Source organism: Rhipicephalus sanguineus, chromosome 6 (genome assembly GCF_013339695.2).
Source record: "Rhipicephalus sanguineus isolate Rsan-2018 chromosome 6, BIME_Rsan_1.4, whole genome shotgun sequence".
Taxonomy (NCBI): Eukaryota; Metazoa; Arthropoda; class Arachnida; order Ixodida; family Ixodidae; genus Rhipicephalus; species Rhipicephalus sanguineus.
The window spans coordinates 121,921,946-121,942,665 of NC_051181.1; the positions used below are offsets into that span (position 1 = coordinate 121,921,946).

General features: G+C 44.6%; 1 protein-coding gene across 1 annotated transcript; it reads left to right on the forward strand.

The window, feature by feature from the left end:
• The first annotated feature begins 423 nt into the window (after window positions 1–423).
• On the forward strand, window positions 424–20,293 carry LOC119396295 (transketolase). Its single transcript, XM_037663447.2, has 11 exons — window positions 424–663; window positions 4,913–5,030; window positions 6,176–6,387; window positions 9,506–9,697; window positions 10,620–10,747; window positions 11,926–12,125; window positions 13,303–13,467; window positions 15,386–15,542; window positions 16,756–16,970; window positions 17,724–17,940; window positions 20,046–20,293. Exons 1-11 carry the CDS (start codon window positions 575–577, stop codon window positions 20,216–20,218), a joined length of 1,866 nt encoding a protein of 621 aa, XP_037519375.1. The 5' UTR covers window positions 424–574; the 3' UTR covers window positions 20,219–20,293.
• Window positions 20,294–20,720: the final 427 nt, after the last annotated feature.

Consider the following 20,720-nt stretch of genomic DNA (forward strand, 5'->3'; position numbering starts at 1 on the left):
CTCTTTTCATTCTACAGGCCTACGGAAATTGCGCTTACTAGGATTACATTTGCCACTTATCGCTGTTTTCGCGCTAAATATAACAGAGCGCTGGCAGAAAGTGAACAAACCCATTTCCTCTGCGCGCGCAGACTACTCGTGCCGCTCATTTTTCTTCTCGGCGTGTGTTCTCATTCTTTATTTCTTTTTCGCGCCGTCATTGTCAGCGGATGCCGGTTCCGGAATGGCGCGCCGCCCGTGTAGCCGTAGCCGCCTTGGGCCACCGGCAGACCGACCGTCATGCGAAGCGTGTACCACGTGACACTGGCGAACTGCCGCCGCCGCAGCCGCCGCCGCCGCCACCTTCTCTCTGATAAAGCAGCGCACCCGGCGAAAAAGCCCGTTTTTCCCCGTTGTTCGTCGTCGGCGCGGCTAGTAGTTGTGTTCTCTCCTCCTTCCTCCGAGACGGTGTTTCCGGCCCAAGCTGCCCAGTGCCCACCGCCGCACACGCCTGCGACACTTGTGCCCTTGAGACGGAGCGATTCGCAGGCGTCTTTTTCGGCTTGCCGGTAGAATACGTCTAGAGCCTGAAAACATGGACGCGAGCAGCTACCAGGAACTGCGAGACATCGCCAACAGACTCCGCATCCTGAGCATTCGTGCCACCAATGCCTCGAACAGCGGGTTCGTAGCCTTTACTTGCAGAATCGTCTCGTTTTTTTTCCGGATAGCCTTGCTAACTCGGAGCGCTCGCAACGACCTGTTCATTAATCGGCAGTTTTCTGTAGGCTTTTTTTTTTTTCTGCTTTCCTCGGGTGCGATAAAGACCTGGGAGCAAGTCATGCCGAAGCACGCCGTTGTGCCGATAAATTTAAAAAGCTTCAGATAGCCCTGCACTTAATCCCAGACTGAGCGCGCGCTATCGCGCTGCCTGCCCGGTGCGGTGTCTCCCGAGTGCGTGTGGCGATTTCGTTCGCGTGATGCGCTTGCGTGCATGTGACGTGAAATGTTCCGAGCACTTGCAGGAAACGCGGCCTTCCGTCGTAGCTCAATTGTTAAGGCATCGGGCGCGTAATTTAAAGGTTATAACGCGGAATTACTATATAGAGGCGCTTGTTTTTTTTTTTTTTTTTTTTCTCGTTTGAATGTTAGCCCCGCCCACTTTCTCTGCTCGGGCTATCTATCTCTCGCGTGAATTTCAGTGTCTTCTCGTGTTTGCTCTTGGGCAGTTTTCAGAACCTTCATTTGTATTGCGCTCGTAGAACATCGTTGCTTGAAGTGCCCGTGCCCGATATGATTTCGGGCACAAATATGATATATTTGAGCTTGTTACTCGAACTTTATTAGGTTGCAGCACGCGATATTTGGCCGTTTCATGCATTATCCCAACATGCTATTGCGTTTATCTCTAGCCTTGTGCTGTACCTATGTCAGTACGCGAATCTGCACCCCCCCCCCCCCCCCCCATTTCTTAGGGGGCGTGTTGGGGGTAGTGATGCAGAACTATCGGTAAATTGACTATCGATAGTATCGATAGTTCTTTTGAAACTATCGATAGTGTAAACAAACTATCGATAGTGCTACTATCGACAAACTATCGATAGTGCAGTCGGTAGTACCATCGTTAATATTACTATAGCGATATTACTATATTACTGCCACGGGTGTTTATTGCTTTGTTTTGACGTATTCGGGTTTCACCCACAAAGACTGTTAGCAACGTTTGACACAGACCGCGCCGTAATGTGTGAGAAGCTTCACAACTGTTTGAGATCATTCTGTTAAGATTACGCGTCGAACGCGAATAGTCAAGTTTATTCGAGAGCTTATGCGAGCAGCAGCGATAACGCTGGAAGGTTTGATGACTGATGTATAAAGGACGACGCGTTCCACCGATGATCAGATTACTCAACGGCTGACAACTGCTCCCGCCGCTATCAGTGCGCAGCATGTATCGCTTGTATTTTGATTTTTGATTTTTCTGAACAAAAGTTCGCCCAAATAAAGAGCTCCGTATTTCTCAGTCTTGCTGCAGCATTCTTCACCGTCACAACCACGTGACAATAGTATCGATAGTGGTGTGAATCATGATGCGGTTGCTGGCTGGCCATATTGCCAAAATATTTGTGATAGCCTACTACCAGCTTCGCTTAATTTGTGAGCAATATTTGGCAGAGAAATTATTTCCGCTGTCAAAGTGGCGGAATATGTCCATCAATAAATTCGTATCCAAAAACATCAGTTACACCTCACAATTAACTTCTTGGTATTTTTTTATTTTGAAATCATAAAATGCAATATCACTTTGAAGCCGCGCAGTCCTACCACATGTAAAGGCTTCCTTTCCGCTACAGCTGAACAGTTTGACTTTATGATCATGTGTCAGCAAAGCACTCTGGTGAAGAACACAAGCATGTCCACTTTCTTGCCCTTCAGCCCCTGCTCCTATGGCTCCTCTGTGTACCACGCGCGCGGAAAACCAAGTTTATTCTGCAGTGAGTTCGCGCTGTTGATTTTATACTATCGATAGTACCATCGAATTTTTTACTATCGATAGCGGTGTCGTACCATCGATAGCGGTGATAGTACCATCGAATTTTTTACTATCGATAGCGCTATCGATAGTATTTTTCACCATCGATAGTTCGATAGTGACTCAGCTATCGATAGTATCGATAGTACCATCGATAGTTCTGCATCACTAGTTGGGGGTGGAGGTATTTTTGAATACATATTAAGTATCACGGAAACAAAATACTAACGAAAGCACAATGCAGCGCTGATGTTGTCTTTCTATCCTAATATTTTTCTTTTTGTTACACTGTTGGTATAAATCTGTACTGGCTGGTGAACAGCATGTTTAAAAAATCAGGATTAGTGACTGTATCACGCGATTATGGCAGATTGTCTTCGGTCAAGTGAAAGCTTGACTTACCTGCGAAACATTCTAGCCCATACCTTGTAACCAGACGTTTCTTCCGTATAAGGCATGCGTTCTGTTTACAACTATAGTTGTATACTGGCACTCTGTCTCTGTGGTGTCGACTATACTTGAGTGTATACCAGGGCTGCTATTTTGTGCTGATGCCTTTTCTTGGTCTGCCTTTTGCACTGAGTCAATGGTGAGAGCAATGGTCTGCCAACGTTGTCAGTGGGATATGCTGACCATGAGCAGTGGATGATAAAGCTAGCATAGAACTGAGCTGAAGGCATCGCTACAGAATAGCAGCCCTGCTCTAAAAGACTGCTTGTGCCCTGATACCACCACCGTAAAAACAGTTTAAAACATTCAAGCAAATAAGATTATTTAAACCTTATTTGAACTGGTTTGCAATGGCCCATTGAGGTTTGACACTGTATTAGGTAAATAATTCTTCTGGAAGAACAGCTACACTTACCTGCTGATATGAGTTCTGATGAAATGCAATTGCTGCTTGTATCGAGTAGTGCTGACTTGTTGAATAGTTGAGCTGGATAATTTTTAAGTGCGCATGTAATTTGTTCATTAGGCAGGTTTAAAGACCTGCTTGATGTTGCCCACGTGAGATAGTGTTTATGTAAAAGTGACAATGAGCCAACATGGGAAATCTCTGCCTAGAGCCAATGCTTCAACAGTGGTATTCGTTGAGGCATTGTCTGCATCCTTGTGCAACTTTCGTTTGCCCTGTGCCTCTACGATAAGGCTTCCATTGTTTATAAACTATTGATGGACTGTTTGCTCTACATCGATCCTCTTCACCCTCTTTGTGAACATTTGTGCGTGCCAAGATAGTCTGTCAAGAGCACGAGTAAAAATGAAACATCTTGCAACTTGAAACCTTTCATGGTTGAATCCGTGCTGCATGTTTGTATAGTCTCTAAAAAATATTAGTATAATAGTAAAATAAATTTTAAGATGTATTCCTGCATGTCTATCCATCAATTTCCAACAGTTGCCATGTTCTGTAATTAACAATGACGCAGATTTAGAAATTCTAAGGCTATTAATTCGAGCTTTACCACAATATGTAGGTGTTTGCTACAGCCGCCCCACATAGTCGCGGCCAGTATGAGTTGTAACACGTCGTCGGTGCTCAAAGTGGTGCCAACGCTGCAAAGCGACACCGACATAGCAAAAATGACTCAAGGAGACACTGTTTCAGATGCTGGTATTCTCTAAACCAATTTGAAGTTTGCCAGGGCAACTGTTCAGGCATGACCAGTGTTGCAACACGTATTGAGCACAACTGTACCTTCCCGCCCTGAAATTTGTGTGCATATACATGCACACATCAACACATGCACATACATACACAGCAATCTGATTTTCCCCCACCGTCCCTAGGTTTCACTTCATGATTCCTTTTCACAATAAGGCATATTTTTCAAGTGAAGGGTATCACGTACATATAAAAGTTCATGGTTGGAGATGTGACAATTGTTAATCCCAGTGGTCACGTTCTGTAAACATGACAGTCTTGTGAATAGAGAATTGCACTTTGCCAATTCAAAAAGGGCTGCACTCAATTTTATACATTGGGTACAGCATTATGGAGGCTAGCAAGACTTTGCAGTAGATGCGTTCATGCCAAGAAATAGTTCAATGATTTCACCACCTTCAATGCAATTTTTTTCGTTTTTAGGCTGAGTGATAAAGATGCTTTATGCCTTAGAAATCGATAAACCTCCTTATACGGTTGTTAATACATTGCTATGGATTACTTAGCATTTTGTTTTTGTTTCTTGATGTTTCATTTGCAACCCATCTCAACGCTTCACGTGCAGGCTTGTGCTTGACTCGCACGAATGTTTACAGCGGTGAAAATGAAGCGCCAGATGCACGGCATGGAGTAAAGAAATGGTTTAAGTGCATCAAGGGATTACCGATGTGAAACTTGTACTGCTCATTCAAACTGTACAGTAGATGATGCACGACTGTTTTTACGATGTGCAGGCACCCCACATCATGCTGTTCCATGGCAGAGATCATGTCGGTCCTGTTCTTCAAGACGATGCGCTACAGATTGGATGCACCTCGTGATCCCTCCAGTGACCGCCTCATTCTCTCCAAGGTGTTTTTTTTTTTTTTTGTCTTTGCATTTGGGACACTATTGAGGCACATTGAATTCTTCTGGTGGTTTGAGCACCCCAACCCCCCTGCCCCTGTCCGTGCCACTGATTAGGACCAGGGTTGCCAGATGCTGCAGAGCTAAGAAGAAAATAATCATCCCTAAAGAAGCCCTACAGAAGTGGAAGTTTAATCAATTTTCTCATACCTCATAAATTATAAGTTTCCCAAATACGAAGGGAAGGTAAAAAATAACCATAATTATTTTGTACATCCAAAATAAGCTGGAAAGTATGTGCAACTATGAACGTGTTTACGTTTTAAGTCTCCAAAGCAGTGTCCACTCTTTTCAATGAACATGTGCCAGTGCATTAATGAAGATGCTTCTTGACTCCTCAAATATATGTTAGATATCAACGCTAGGCTGCAGTCATCGACAAACTTTATTAGTGAACGTGAGGACTACTAAAATAACTATTTGCAGTAAAACTTGTGCATACCCAAAAATTGTGGCAAGCCACAGGAAACTTCCACAAGCAACTCGGTGAAAAGAACTCCAAATCCGCATATTATTAGCAGAACTGGAATCTGATTAGGAGATCCTGTTCTATGCAGAGTGAACTTGAGCTTCAGTTAAATCTCTTTAAAACATGGGATATAACAAGCAAATCATAATTCCCCATAAATCCCTATAGAAACCGATGTATTTAAAACCTAGTTCTAACGAGGCGAGAAATCGCCTGTTACGGGATATAAGGAACAAATTTTCCAATGTCTCGACAGCGCGTTGTGCAGATTTGAGACGGTGTGCAACACAACTGCATTTAGCAGTTCAAAACTCCCGTCGCGCATCCACCAGCAATGCGCACAAAGCTGGACGACGTGCCATGTGCACACTGCTAAGCCTGCGAAGCCATTCTTGCCACTCGTTGCACACGGCATACAGCCAATGCACACGGTGTGCATATCCGTGGTGAGCCTGCCTTTTTGCCCGCTATTTGTTTTGGGTAAGTACAGTGCATATTACTTGCAATAAATGCCCGCTGCAGCTATAATGGAATATTGCTTATAACGAGAAAATCGCGCTGCTCCCCCCCTTCAGTTTAGTTTTGACAAGATTTAAAAACTGTCTGCCATCCACCTTTGCAGGGCCACGCAGCACCCATCCTGTATGCTGCCTGGTCGGAAGCTGGGCTGTTTCCCGAAACGGAGCTGCTGAAGCTTCGCAAGATCGACAATGACCTTGAAGGCCACCCAACACCTCGGCTTCCCTTTGTGGACGTTGCCACAGGCTCCCTGGGCCAAGGGCTGAGCTGTGCCGCTGGCATGGCCTACACTGGCAAATACTTCGACAAAGCCAGGTGTGTGTGTATTTAGCTATTGGGTGCAGGAGGCCGAGAGATCAGTGTTGGTACTAAACTTCTCCATAAAGGGAACTGAATCTGATTATTTTAAAACACGGGAAAGGTCAAGGTTACTATTAGTGCAAGCTTAACAAGCGAGAAAAAAAATTAATCAAAGACAATGATACCGCTTTGGCATTGCAACTAAGAACGCTTCGGTTTTGCAAACTTTGGAAGTTCTCTCCAAATTGCTAGCTAGCGATTTCAATAGCAAGGAAAAAGAAATTATCCGATCAGGCCTCTTTCTTCGCACAACAGCCCTATGCTTTATGACGGGGGTTGAGTACTTGTGGGCAAGGTATGGTTTATACAGCCATACCATGCGCAGCCAGCAGCTCATGAGCTGCTGGAATGTATACAGTATTGCATCATACGTGAAAAGATGTTTTTACATTTGAACAGACACGAGTTCCAAACACTCGTACACTGTACTTGGTTGCATATTGGACGCCAGGTGACCACATAACTCGGAGCCCTTAAACTATGGCATCCTTCATAACCCACCACGCAATTTTAGTCTCTTAAGTTTCATTTTGCAAGTTGGCTAACTGCAGTGATGTGATAGCTGCGCCAAACATGTTTTCATATTTCAAAAACGAAACTAATCTCTCGAGGTCGGAACGCCCTAGCATGCACCTGTCCTCACGTGCAAGCACCACGCTACAGTGGCTGTGAGTAAGCGTAAATTAAGGAAAATGGTGTTCGCTTGTACATTGGTGGTCGGACTACCTTTCTATTACATAGACCGCATGTTTAAGTCGCCAGAGGAACGAATATACGCACTATAACCACAACACCATTTTTCAAAGACTACACATGTGCAAGAAGTGACGGAACAGGCAGCCGTGCCATTCCAAGAATAGTCGTGCGACGGGGAGGTGAATTCCCGTTTTCTTCAATTTGCAAATGTTGAAAGGTTACTGTTCGCGAACTGGCTGTGCCCACAAACGAAAGCAAAAAAAAAAAAACACAGCGCTGTAGAAGAAAGTCTCGGACTAACTTTTCAGACTCCTTGTTTACGCACAGAATTTCCCCGCGGAACGGCAGTCGATTTTCCACATAGTACTTTTGATTTCCCTGACGCGATGTTGAAAGCAGTGGCGAACGCGAACCACCACTTGAGTGTTGCACATGCAAGCCCTCGTTTTTGTTGACAATACAAGTAGTTGCAATCAGATTCGGGAGGTTGTTTCCATCTACCCCTTTCAGAATGTAACCGCTGCAAAGCTTTTCGTTGACTCGGCACCAAACCGTACATCTGCGGCTGCTACCGATGGTGGTTACGTGGTTAGTGCTCGTTAGGCCTGGCCTGCGGGTTTGCAATTTGGCATGCCGCACCAGAAAGCTTGTCTTGGCCAACATGAGATCAGGTGCAAAAGAAATCGCACTCACGAGCTCAACCAAGGGCAGCACGTGTAAAACCAAGTTTGGGTTTGCGGTCTAGAGAACAGTCGCGACAATTATCCTGCAAAAAGCCTGCCAAGCTTGCAAGTCTGCCTGCTGGTGGCAAAGGTGGAAGCGGCTGCATTGCAAAACCTTTAAATTTGCAGATCATCGGCTCACTGATGGTGGAATGCAAGGTGCACGCTCGATATCTGCTCTCTATGACGACTTAACTATTTTCTGGCCAAAAAACAAAGCCGAACAGCGGCATCGTCCACTTGGCGCAGGTGCCTGTTCAATGCGGAGCGTGCGGCAAGCAGCCTGAGGTAAAGCTTCTCCAGCGCCTAGACAACGCCCGCGACGCATCCTTTTTCACCCCGCTCCGCTCCTCATTAGTTCACTAATGGTAATAAGCGTATGCATATACATGGAGTTGTATGTAAGGACAAATGGGAGTGAGAAGACCGCATTAGAGCTGGTCCTGCTTTATAAGTGGTTATGCTACAAGTAGTCAGTTTTACATGTATGGAATGTTCTGGAATGGTGCTTAGTTCTGCTTTATTTAGCTGTTTTAGTTGTCACAAACTCATTTTTCACTCGGCAATGAGCCTCTAGTGGCTCCAAAAGCCATTTTCTCTGCTCTCAAATTCGTTTATGGATGCTCCGAAAGCCTTTCTTCCTGCTCCAAAATGTGCTTTTGGCTGCTCCGAAAACCCACTCCGAAATGGCTTCAGCCGATCGCATCACTGTAGTTGTCATACTCTGCAGTTCAGCTAAGCCAGATCACCTTCATGGCAGACAACAGAGCACAAAAATGCTATACAATGGTCTGATCAGGAACAGCACCGAAATAATTAGCTTTCCTACAAGCTTCATTGTAGTCGGTGGGTACACCCTGTAGTCCATCGGTCGAGTAGCTAAGGTGACCTCCTGGCAAGCACAAGGCTGAATGTACAATGCCCTACCATGATGGAGAGAACGCAAAGAAATTAATCTTCCTTCAGTTAGGTGAATATAACTTGCCTCGTCAAAATGCAGTCTGAAGCCTTCCTCCAAAGCATCCATCACACTGGCAGTCTTTACTGTGCTCTATAGCAACTTGGAGTACAGTACTATTGCTTTACAGATGTGGCCTAGGCAAAGGTTGTTTCCAGAATTATCAGATAGTGTTGACTTGTACATAAGTGCATTTTTTGGATTGTTTTTCATTTATTTTCTACCCAACTTGTATATTGTCACGTGGTCGTGACGTTGATGAAGACAGCAGCCGGCGTGTTCAAGATGAAACTGTTTATTTGGCCGAACTTGTGGCCGGGAAATGAAAAGTCAAACTACAGCAATACACACTGTACACTGATAGCGGCAAACAGGGTGTCGACCGTCGAAAAACTGCTCATGGCTGGGATGCGCCGTCTTCACTGGTTGTGGCGCAAGCACTGGACTACGCGTCTTGTGCGCAATCTTAACAAAACGATCTACTACAATCGCGAAGCTTCTCGAACACTGCGCCGCAGTCAGCTTCGAGAGTTGATAACTGTCCTTGCTGGTCAAACCCGAACATCAAAATAAAAGAAGCGGGCGTGGCAATATACTGTATACAAACCTGCAGACCATGTTGTGACACCTTAGCATAAAAGATTAGCTTTCGTGTATTCGTGCCAGTAGGGTAACTCTGTACTGTTCCTTTCTGCAGCTATCGAACCTACTGCATAATTGGCGATGGCGAGTCGGCAGAGGGTTCCATCTGGGAGGCCCTGTCCTTTGCGGGCCACTACAAGTTGGACAATTTGGTGGCCATCTTTGACATCAATCGTCTGGGCCAGAGTGAGCCAACAGCGTTCCAGCATCAGATGGAGGTCTACAAGAGCAGGCTTGACTCCTTTGGGTATGTTGCACTTGACGTCTGCCACAACAGTACCGTATTTACTCGCGTAATGATCTCACTTGAGTAGTGATCGCACCCCCCTGAATCTCTTTCAGAAAATAGCGCGATCATTACACGAGTAAATGTGGTGTTTGGTTTTGTTCGTGCATGTTTACGCACTTATATGTGCAGGTTTGCTCTGAATGTGCGTTGTTAGCTGCTACCGTACTCGCAAGATGTGTTTGTTAGGACCGGAATACATTTCCTAATGAACTGAATTCAGAGTTATCGAAGTATAAAGAAAACAAACGTCACTCGTTTTCTTCATCAATATGTAAATCCTGTACTTTGCATGAGAGCAGTGTAAAAGCTGCAATATTTTCACCAGGTGACCATGGCTCAAGACCCCCCCGTGTTAATTCACCTGAAACGTATTAACCCACGTCATTGTCTTTATTGTACGGTTCACGCTGATGACTGTGGGAACGCAGGCTGCGCTGCCTTGTTTTGGTTATTCGCAAACCGTTTTTGCTCCTTTTTGCACATTTGCGGTGCTTCGCACTCCAAGAATCGTCCGAATTAACAGGGTTGCAGCCCAGTATGACCAAATTAACCAGATTTTGATGCCTTTAAACGATTAATGTGCTTCCCAGGACCAGAGAACACCCACAAATTATACAATTTTCCGAATTCATGAGGGCTGGATTAATGAGCGTTTACTGCATCAATTGTACGGGGCTCATGATGGTGCCTGCTGTATCATTGGTCCAAAGTAGCATTGGCGGTCGACATCTCTCATCTCTTGGTGCTCATGTTTGTTGGTTCCACAGAGTAGATGAGCAAGAGTCTCTGCTGTAAGGGTAAATAATGATTGTGCTTCAAGAATGGCAGCATGCACCTGCATTTCCTGCACAGTTCAATGACTTTTGATGTCCGTGCGCAGCTTCAACACGTACGTCATTGATGGCCACAATGTCGAGGCCCTGTGTAAGGCCTTCTCGGATGCCGCCGATGTCCGCAACAAGCCGACTGCAGTGCTTTGCAAGACATACAAGGGCAAGGGACTTGCAGGTACAACCTCTGCTGCCGAGGTCTCTTTATCTTCCCTAGTCAAGGTTCTGTTCATTATTGAACAGGAAAAGATGCATGCGGTCTGTCTTTAGAATCGGGTCTACCGCTCGGAAGTACAGTTGAACCCGGTTGCATTGAGCTTACGCAAAATCGCACGAGTTCAATGTATAAATCTTCTAAAAGATTGGATAACATGTTTTTGTACTGTATGTAAGAGCACCTTATCCGAGAAACAATCATTTCTGCATGTTGTCCGAGGAGTTGGAAACTGCAACCGTTCATTCATGTGAAAACTCTGGTCTTGAGTGAGTTCACCTGTCGCCTCGGAGGAAGCGAGAAAAGTCCTATTTGTTCTCCTCCACTTTCAGTTGTGAGCCAATTTTTCGACAAGTGGTCTTGCATTTTTCAAGGCAGTCTTGAAGTCAAACCACTTATTGAAACATTGGCTACAGCGACATGCCCCTGTTAAAGGATTTTTCATCTCTTCAAGCCTCAGTTTTCTTTCAAACTCCTGCCTTGTTTGGATTTCCTATTTACGTTTGTGACGTAGCCATCTCTTTCGAACCCTCCCATGGTCGTGACACCTTCGTCCGTAGTCACTGGCTGCACCTGTTCGTCAACTGCTCACTGAAATACAGACTGTTCGCTCCAACCTGGAAATTTTTTCTGCCAGAGACAAGAGCCACGTCTTGGAATGCACTCAAATAAGTCGGTTATTACGAAATCTCCTTGACATTTGTCAGTAATGCATAGCATTCACTGTGCAGAGTGTGGGCATGACTGAATCTAAAATTGTCGGTGACACTTTACCTTTCTTACAACAGTTGTTAATTGAAAAATGCCATAGTGTGTATTCATTAAAGTTGCATCGTGCTGCGTCATATGCTTTTGAAATAGTACTCTGCACGCAGAGTAGCCCAGTAACACTGCTGTTGCACTACTTAGTTGGAGTTCACTGGTTTCCTCGAAAGACGGCTGCCTTTCGATAGGAAGCAAAATGCAAAAACTTGGGTACTCTCATTCAGGCTCTTCATGAAGGAGCTCCCAAGTGGTAAAAAAATTCGAGTTACTCGCTTCGACGTCTTTCATAATCCGACTGTGGTTTTGTCGCGAAGTGTCCCAGAATCTAATGCAATCCTTTACTGAAGTGCACCGCTAATGCTAAATGCTCCGTCCAGGAATCGAGGACTCTGACAACTGGCATGGCAAGCCGTTGGGCGACAAGGCGCCCGCTGCGATTGAGGCACTGGAGAAGCAGATGGTGAGCAAGGGGCCATGGAAGCTGTCTCCTCAGAGGCCCGAAAAGGAGGATGCGCCCCCCGTCGACATCTCCAACATTCGGCTGTCCGAGCCTCCCAACTACAAGATTGGGGAAAAGGTGACGTTGTACCACTTCTGTCACCTGTTGTGAAATAAATGGCGGGGGTGTTCTGTTAAATCTATAGTCTAACCTCATTACTATAATGAACACTGATATAGATATAGCAAATTATCGCTTATAGCAAACTATGAACTTTGGTTGGTCACACTTAATTGACATTGTCTAGCGAAACCAAAAATGCGAGAGCTGCTGTGATGTTTGCTAGAAGAAAGAATATTTGGTTTGCATAGGCTTGAAACTAGAAAGGTGGCAAGAATATCAAAATATGTTGAGTGACTATTCTCAAACACATCATTTTAAATTCATGTGGTTGTGAATTTGTGTGAAAGGATACCAGACAAAAGACCGCATCCTTCTTCGAATAAATGTGAGCTTGTTTTGTGAAGCTATTTTGTTGCAATTTCATCTTCTCATGCTCTAGTCTATTTAGTTTGAATTGCCACAAGGAGACGGGTAAAGATTACCTTGTTTATAATGGGTTTGAAGCCTAGAATGATTTTTGTCTCCAGAATTCTTGTGCGAGCCAGATTGCAAATGTTAGAGGCTATTTTTGTTCCTACTGCTACAAAAAATATTGGATATAACAAACTAATTGATCCTGATGCTACTTCGTGACGAGATTTGACTGTATATCTTTTGCACATTCATATACTGGTATTGATTTTAGGCCTCTACAGCCACTATGCATCCTACACTGTCATTCGGCAGTTACCTGACATTCGGTCATGGCACCCTTTGTTTTGGTCACAACTGGCCCTTGCACCAATAAACGCTATCGTTAATGAGATTCTGCTCAAACCAGTCACGGTGATATAGTGCTTATGGTGCTCTACTGCTGACCCTAAAGTCGTGGGATCAAATCCCGCCCGCCGCAGCTGGTTTTTCGATGGAGGCGAAAATTCTTGAGGCCCGTGTACTTAAAATTTAGGTGCGCGTAGAAGAACCCCAGGTGGTAAAAATTTCCGGAGCCCTCCACTGCGGCGTCACTTTTAATCATATCGTGTTTTTGGAGCAATAAACCCCAGCAATTCTGAGATTCTGACACACGTGCATTTCTAGCCCGGTTCTCGGTAAAACGAAGTTTCATATCTCTTCAGAGGACACGCATCCTTGGGGAACCTAGCAGCATGGAAATACCACACCTAAAAATAAGCTTGTCTTTTTGTTTGTGCAGGTTGCAACCCGCCTTGCTTACGGTGTTGCGCTGGCAAAGCTGGGTGCCAACAACAGCCGCGTCATTGCGATGGACGGCGACACCAAGAACTCAACATTTTCAGACAAGTTCAAGAAGGCTCACCCGGATCGTTTCATCGAGTGTTTCATTGCTGAACAGAACTTGGTAAGTCCTTTTGTTGGGACTGCAAGAAATTCCCCCGAGTCTTGTGAAAGTTGTCACCCATGGCAGGGAGCACGAGAAGCCTCGGCGTGCAGATGTTTTAGCTCTGGGCTTCATTGCTTCAGAGTAATGATGCATAGGAGTTCCTTGGATTTATTTTCAAGCTGTGTGCACTTACAGGGCCCTGCAACACTTTTCCAGGTAACCATAGAATGGCTTCACTATAGAGCTTATGGCCTCGTGAACCAACCACTGCAAAAATTTTTAGAAACCAAAGTATGAGTGGAGTTAGATTTGTCACACGCTGCAATTGCTTTCTCTCGTCCCGACGAGAAGTGCGGCGTACTTAAAGGGACACTAAAGGCAAATAACAATTTATGTCTTGGTGAAACCTCAGTGTATGACGTCTAAAACGGCAATATCAACAGCAGTGCCCTACTTACAGAGAAATTAAGTTAAATGTGTCGCACGACGTGCGCCACAAGTGGGACATTTTGGAAATGATCCCGGTGATGTGAGAGCGTCCGACTACAATTAATCACTAGTAATCAAACTAGTTGCAATAAAAAAAGAACCTTCCGTGCATCAAGAGACGTAATAAAATGCTGCTTGGTCTTTTCTGTTTGTTTCATGGGAAAAAAAGAACCTCTTTGGCGTTGCCATGGGGAACGGCGCGCGTGGAGAGTCGCTGCCGAGGCTGCTGTCTTAGTGCGCAACGACGCCGTCACTACGAGCGCGCAGCAACATGCTGCTTTCATCGGGGCTAAAGTCGATGAATTGGAGCCCAGCATCGCGAGCCAATGTCTAGTTGTCAGGTTCACCATCGACATCAATTACGGCGATTGCGGCAAGCTTCGATGGCTTCGATGGCCGTTGTTGCTGCTGTGGCTCCCGCTACTAGTGTCGGCGACCGCGCAGTAAAGTCGGGTGACGTTGGGCACGGCAACCGTGCTGTGCTATGTTTGGCTCGCATGTTCTAAGGAACCTTGCCTATCAATTGGCAGAGTTTTCTGACCATGCTGAAAAAGTGTTGCGGGACCCCTGCAAGTTCATTATAACAACATTTAGCTTTGCTATTGTGAGATCGATGTTTCTTTGGAGGAAAGTTACTCGTCGTGGTAGCTTGGCACATAAGGAATCGTGCTGCTAGGCTCGAAGGCACTGGTTGAGCCCTGGCATACTCATTTCAATGGGGGCAAGGAATGCCAGTGTGTTTACATTTACGTGCACATTGAAGAACCCCAAATGGTCTTAAATTAATATGGAGACCCCCCACTATTTCCTCACATTATATCATCTTGGCCAAGCAAAACCCCGGTATTCATTATCTCTAGCGGGAACTTTGCTTTGCCAAAATGAAACTTGCGAGTACTGGTCCATTTTGGCAAAATAATTACCAAGGGCAGACTGAGCATTCTTGCAAATGCTGGTTGGATGTCTTTGTTACGAGAGCCATGTGTGCATTTTTCATCTTGTAAAATGAGCCAGCTGTGCCCGTATTCACTGATGTATCGATTAGAGTAATCTTTAGCTTTGCAAAATGCCCAACAGCAAGGAGCTTCACAGCAAGGAGAAAAAGATCTAGAACGAAAAAGTGAGACATTTGGTTCCTATTCATCTCGATGTGCAGCACAAGCAAGGACGACAACCAACGAAATGCTCTTCCTGTAGTTCCTTCTGTCTTCATTGTTTGCACTGCCCACCGCAATGAGGGAAGGGTCTGTTGAGGGGCAACACTCAAGATTGGGAAAAGTGACCCAAAATATGCTCGGGACAAACATAAAGCGGGGTTGTTTCTATGTCCTGCTTGTTTTTGCAGTTTGTCCTGCACTTTTTCTAATCGTTAATCGCCACCTGGCATACACCCATGCCTTTTTAAGTTGCAGAGTTCAAATTTGACATATAGTGTCCTCGTCTTCAGGTCGGTGTGGCAATTGGATGTGGATGCCGTGGGAGGACCGTTCCTTTTGCGAGCACCTTTGCCGCCTTCTTCACGCGAGCATTTGACCAGCTGCGAATGGGTGCGATCTCGCAGGCCAACATAAAGTGTGCTGGTTCCCACGCTGGCATCTCTATCGGTAAGCTCTCCCTTTGGTGCGCAATGATTGCAAGGGACTGTCCTTTTAGCGTGAATAAATTATGGGGACCTGTTCCAAGTGTACAGATCTAAGAGGATGACAATGTCCTAGTGCTCCCGTGGAGCAGTTTGACCAACTAATGGTGACAATACTCATTTTTAGAGTGTACGAACAGTTTTCTTGAAGTAGGACATCGCATATGCAGACATGACTTGTGATAAAGACCACTCTTTTTAAGCAAGCCTTGTGGTGTGTGGCTAGCCCAGTTTTCATTTCAGTGACGATTGAAAGATCTGTTGGGCACATGTGCATTTTGCACTCTTGTGAATTATGAAAAGGGTTTACGCTCGAAGCTGATAATCTCATCTGACGCAAAAAAAGCTTCATTACGTTCAGGAATTTGTTACAAGCATATATTCATAACACTACCTATGACAAGACCATTCATCAGGGGCGTAGCCAAGGGGGGGGTTGGGGGGGTTCAAACCCCCCCCGAAATTTTTCAATTTTGCTTGCATATATAGGCACGCACACATACAAACGCACGCACGAACATACATAAAGTATGGTTGAACCCCCCCCCGAAAAATATTTCTGGCTACGCCCCTGCTATTCATTATAGCCAATAATTCGTTACATCATTGTTTGTTACATCGAGGTTTAAGTGTACTTTTGCCAGATTGTGGATGTTCTCTTAATGTTGGCAGTGTTGTTGTGCCACTATAATGGGTCACTGTGTACGTTGTCAGACCTTCTACATTTAAATTAAGTGGAGGTCCTGTTCGCAGGCAATACTCTCTTGTTTCATTTTCGATAAGTTTTTGCAACTCCCGTGTACTTAGATTTAGGTGCACGTTAAAGAACCCCAGGTGGTCAAAATTTCCGGAGCTCTCCACTACGGCATCTCTCGTAATCATATCGTGGTTTTGGGACTTAAACCCCAGTGATGAAGTTTTTGCAACTAACTGCACGTTTTGCTTGCCAAATAAAAATGTAAGCATGCACTCCAAACATAATATTGAGAACTTGGGTTTTTTGGTGTAGCATTGCAACCACCGGCGCACGATCGCAACAAGGACAATATCGCAAGGACAATGTGTCGTGTTCTTCCTTGTCCTCATCGTAATTGTGCACTGGTGGGTTGCAGAACTCTAAACATAATTGTGTGCAATTGATTAAACTGTATGAATTTTCCTCTTGCTCCATCTACCAGGCGAGGATGGGCCATCCCAGATGGCACTGGAAGACTTGGCCATGTTCAGATCCATTCCCAACAGTGTTGTCTTCTATCCGAGTGATGCTGTCTCTTGCGAGCGTGCCTGCGAATTGGCGGCCAACTACAAGGGCATTGTGTTCATCAGGACATCGCGGCCAAACACTGCTGTGATCTACCCCAATGACGAAAAGTTTGAGATCGGCCGAAGCAAGGTAAGGGCTTTCTTCTTTCGGGATGGGTGGTCTACATTACGATAAGATTGTCCTGCACGCGCGACATCCACCTTCTATTCACACACACACAATTAAAAATTTTTGGGGTGGGAGTTCTGTCTCTGTGGGAGGCAATTTGCTTTGTTGGCCCATTGTTGCAGAAAAGCTTCTAGTCATTATAAGAATGATTGAAAATTTCTGGCATTCTGCCTGTGGTTTTATCATTCTGATAATTTTAAACGCTCTTATTCTGTATTTTTGTTAATTACCAGCAGGTAGCTGGCCTTTTTCCATGAGCGAAAATAAACTTCATTGCGGTAGACTTACTATGAGCCTCAGTTTCCTTTTCCACATCAGAAACTTTCATTGTAGAAGTAGAATGTTCAGTATGAAATTTTGTTTTAAATAAAAGAATATCAAACTACTGAAGGCTTAACCTCCACATTCACTACTTCCCTATCAAGAATGCTGTATCATGCTGATAGCTTGCATGCTGTTCATGGCCTGGAACTACCAGCTGCCTAAGCAAGGAAATCGAAGAATTTTTTTTCTAACTTCCACCTCTTTTGAACGTAATGTGTTCAAGACTTTTTGGCTCCAGCCACAACCCAATAGCTCCAGTAACACCGTCTTCATGAACTTCATCTCTAAGCAAGAAAAGGCATACAAGACAGACTATTATTGTGCAGCAAAAATAAGTGCCAATGGGTGGGAATGGGCTTCATAAGAGTCGGTGGGCATACTATTCTGCAGGTGGTATTGAGAAGCCTCGAAGACAAGGCCCTGTTGATCGGTGCTGGTGTTACCCTGTACGAGGCACTGAACGCAGCGGAGACCCTGAAGAAGCAACACATTCATGTCAGGGTGTTGGACGTGTTCTGCTTGAAGCCCGTCGACCAGCAAGCCATCATTTCCAATGCCAGAGAGTGCGGCGGCCGCATTGTCGTCGTTGAGGACCACTATCCCGAAGGTAAGTTCTTGCGATCAAGTCTATATTTTCTTTTATTCCAAATTCATCATTGTTCTCACCTGATCGGTTGAAAAAATTTTAAGGTCCGGCAATTTCTACCTGTCCGTCCAGAAAGAACCGCAGAAACCGGCAGGTTGAAATGAGTATGCAGTGGTTATGCTTAAGTGCTAAAAACTTCAAAAATGGGCAGAATTGCCGTAACTGAATGCAGAATGGCAGTAAATTTCAATCTTGAAGCAAAAAAGCTGTTCCACAATACTCTCGCGCCGCCAGCTAAGAGTGCTCACTGCCCGAAGAATATGCAAACTGTATTCTAGTATTTGGCTTGGAACGGGAACCCAGCTGTTCCAAAAAGGTGTTATGTTTGGCATATTAATGCGATTGAGAATCTCTGCCACGTTTGCGGCACCTTGTGACAAGCGAGCAGTGGGCTGCAAGGTTTGGATCTGTCTGGGAGCACTATTCGTGGATGCGGAATACAAATAAAAAAGCAGAACTGCTTTTGTTGTCATGCCTCTGCATATGTGGATGCACACGTCGCATAAAGGTGTGCATGCGTCTGATGCGAAAATTCATTTTATATACACTCAAACCTCAATATAACGAACACTCATATAGCGAATTATCGGTTATAACGAAGTAAATGACGAATAGTCTTGTCATGTAGTGTTACAAATATGTCTAACGAATTTTCGGATATAACGAACTTATTTTCGTGTCAGATGCAACTTTGTTATGAGTTATGAGTGTATTGGAGAATTCCTTATAAAGGATCGCCATTGGTACAGAGCAATTATAGTATGACTATTCTTCGCTAAACCGATAATTCATTAGTATATCTGTATGTGTTATATCGGGGTTCAATTGTAAGAGGGTGAGCTGTGTGCGTTCTTCACTCTATGAGTTAACAGTGCGGCTGGCAAGTGAGTTCGAGTCTGGTGTCTTAGTGCAAATGTCCTCACCTATACTAAACCACCAGATTGCACATATGCAGGACAACCTTCACTCGCTTGGTATTAGTTTTAATTTGTCTGTAAAATGACACTGGATAGGTGGTGCCACCTTGTGGGGCTGAGATGAACCAGGCAGTTGTGCATAGAATTGTTACTGCAGGAGCCTGGTGCATTCTAATTCTCTGCTGGGGGCGTCAATTCTCGGCAGTGGCCTAATACTGAGAGTTGCCTGTGTAAGCAGTTTTTTTTTCCTCAAGGACACTAGGCGGAACAAATGTTTAATCATGGTTGTGCGAAGCGTGGCAAGATGCGGATGCAATCGTCTGGTAATCTGATATTGAATAAACCCTTTGAGTGTACCAGAATACTGGATAAGCTAAAATCTGTATTGTCAGCCTTAGAGTTCAACGTGCAAGTACGACTCTACACCGAAGGAGTTTTGAAACTCTGTACTTTCTGTACATTTTGTGTGCCAGTGTTTTCAAGCGTGCTGTTTTAAAATGCGCATGGTTGTCTATCCAGGATTGTTTCAGCTACCTTGCCCCAGTATTACGAAAATAAACACATGCTCTGCACTTGTTGAATTGACCCAGTATCAACATGAGCTGTGCGCAGCACGTCAGGATATTGCTTCCAAGCTGGTAATTAATACTGCTTAAATTAACTTAATTAGTAACTCTGGCAAAAGATTCTCGGTGTAAATGTTGTAGCATTTGTTCTGACACATTGGAATATTTCATCCATGCATCTGCCAATCCAATAAGCTACTCAGATGCAATAAGTTGGGTAATTGACAAACATAAATATTCAGTATAGAAGATGTAATGTTTGTTCAGCAACATTGGATTATTTCATCTATGCTAAGATAGCTGCCCTGTTTATTTTTGCACACTTCAAAGAGAAGCTGTAAAAAAAAATTAAAGTATACTTGGCGCAAGTAGCTGAAACACCCTATATAGATTTAGAAAGGCAGAAGTTTGAGGGGAAGCTTGAAGAGATGAAGAATTGACACTCCGTGTTGACGAATTTTTCGTCCCTGTATACCTTTGGGCATACATTAACGGACACAGGGTGTATCGAAATTAATTTCACATGCCTCGTTATCATGTTGCATTTTTATCATGTAAAAACCCCAGTATTTTTCTGCCTTAGGTGGCATCGGAGATGCAGTTCGCACAGCTGTGGCGATGGAGAGGGATATTGTGGTGAAGCACCTCGCAGTGCGCAACGTGCCGCGAAGCGGCCCCTCCGCTGCACTGCTCAACCTGTTCGAAATCGACGCCGAGCACATCGTCAAGGCTGTCCACGAAGTCCTCAAAGTCTGATTCATATCCAAACTTCACCAACCATCGTCGTTTCGGCAGAGTTGATTGGGTCCTGCTTGCATTAAAATAATCGTCGTTTGCTTGTTACATCCTTCGAAGATAAATATTTTTTACGTGTTGCGCTCATTAAAAGCAATTATCAAATGTATACACTGCCTAGTAAATTATTCTTTTGTGTTCAAGAAATTGTTTTTGTCTCCTAAAGTGACTGAGGAAGACTTAAATGCCACAATTATTATAAGCAGGAAGACTTGCAAAAAGCTTGTATGTCAGTGTGCACTGCCAATACGTCAAGACGCGGTCGTCCGATAATTTGTAGAAAATATGCTGCACTGTGTAGTCGCTGCCATCCTCGCAGAACTGAAATTCATTTTGCAGAACCTTGGCAAGCAAGCATATTTTTTAAATTTTCTGAACGGAGTTGAGGCCGCCATGCTCGCTCACAGAGGAGGACGCCATTTTCTAATGCCCATTACTGGATTCCAGACCTTTTTAGAACAAA

Excerpts from the sequence above, each read along its gene's own strand:
- LOC119396295 (XM_037663447.2), top strand. The coding sequence starts at position 575 with ATGGACGCGAGCAGCTACCAGGAACTGCGAGACATCGCCAACAGACTC. Across the intron at positions 664-4,912 it reads ACCAATGCCTCGAACAGCGG|GCACCCCACATCATGCTGTT; the intron begins GTTCGTAGCCTT and ends TACGATGTGCAG. Across the intron at positions 16,971-17,723 it reads TTGAGATCGGCCGAAGCAAG|GTGGTATTGAGAAGCCTCGA; the intron begins GTAAGGGCTTTC and ends ACTATTCTGCAG.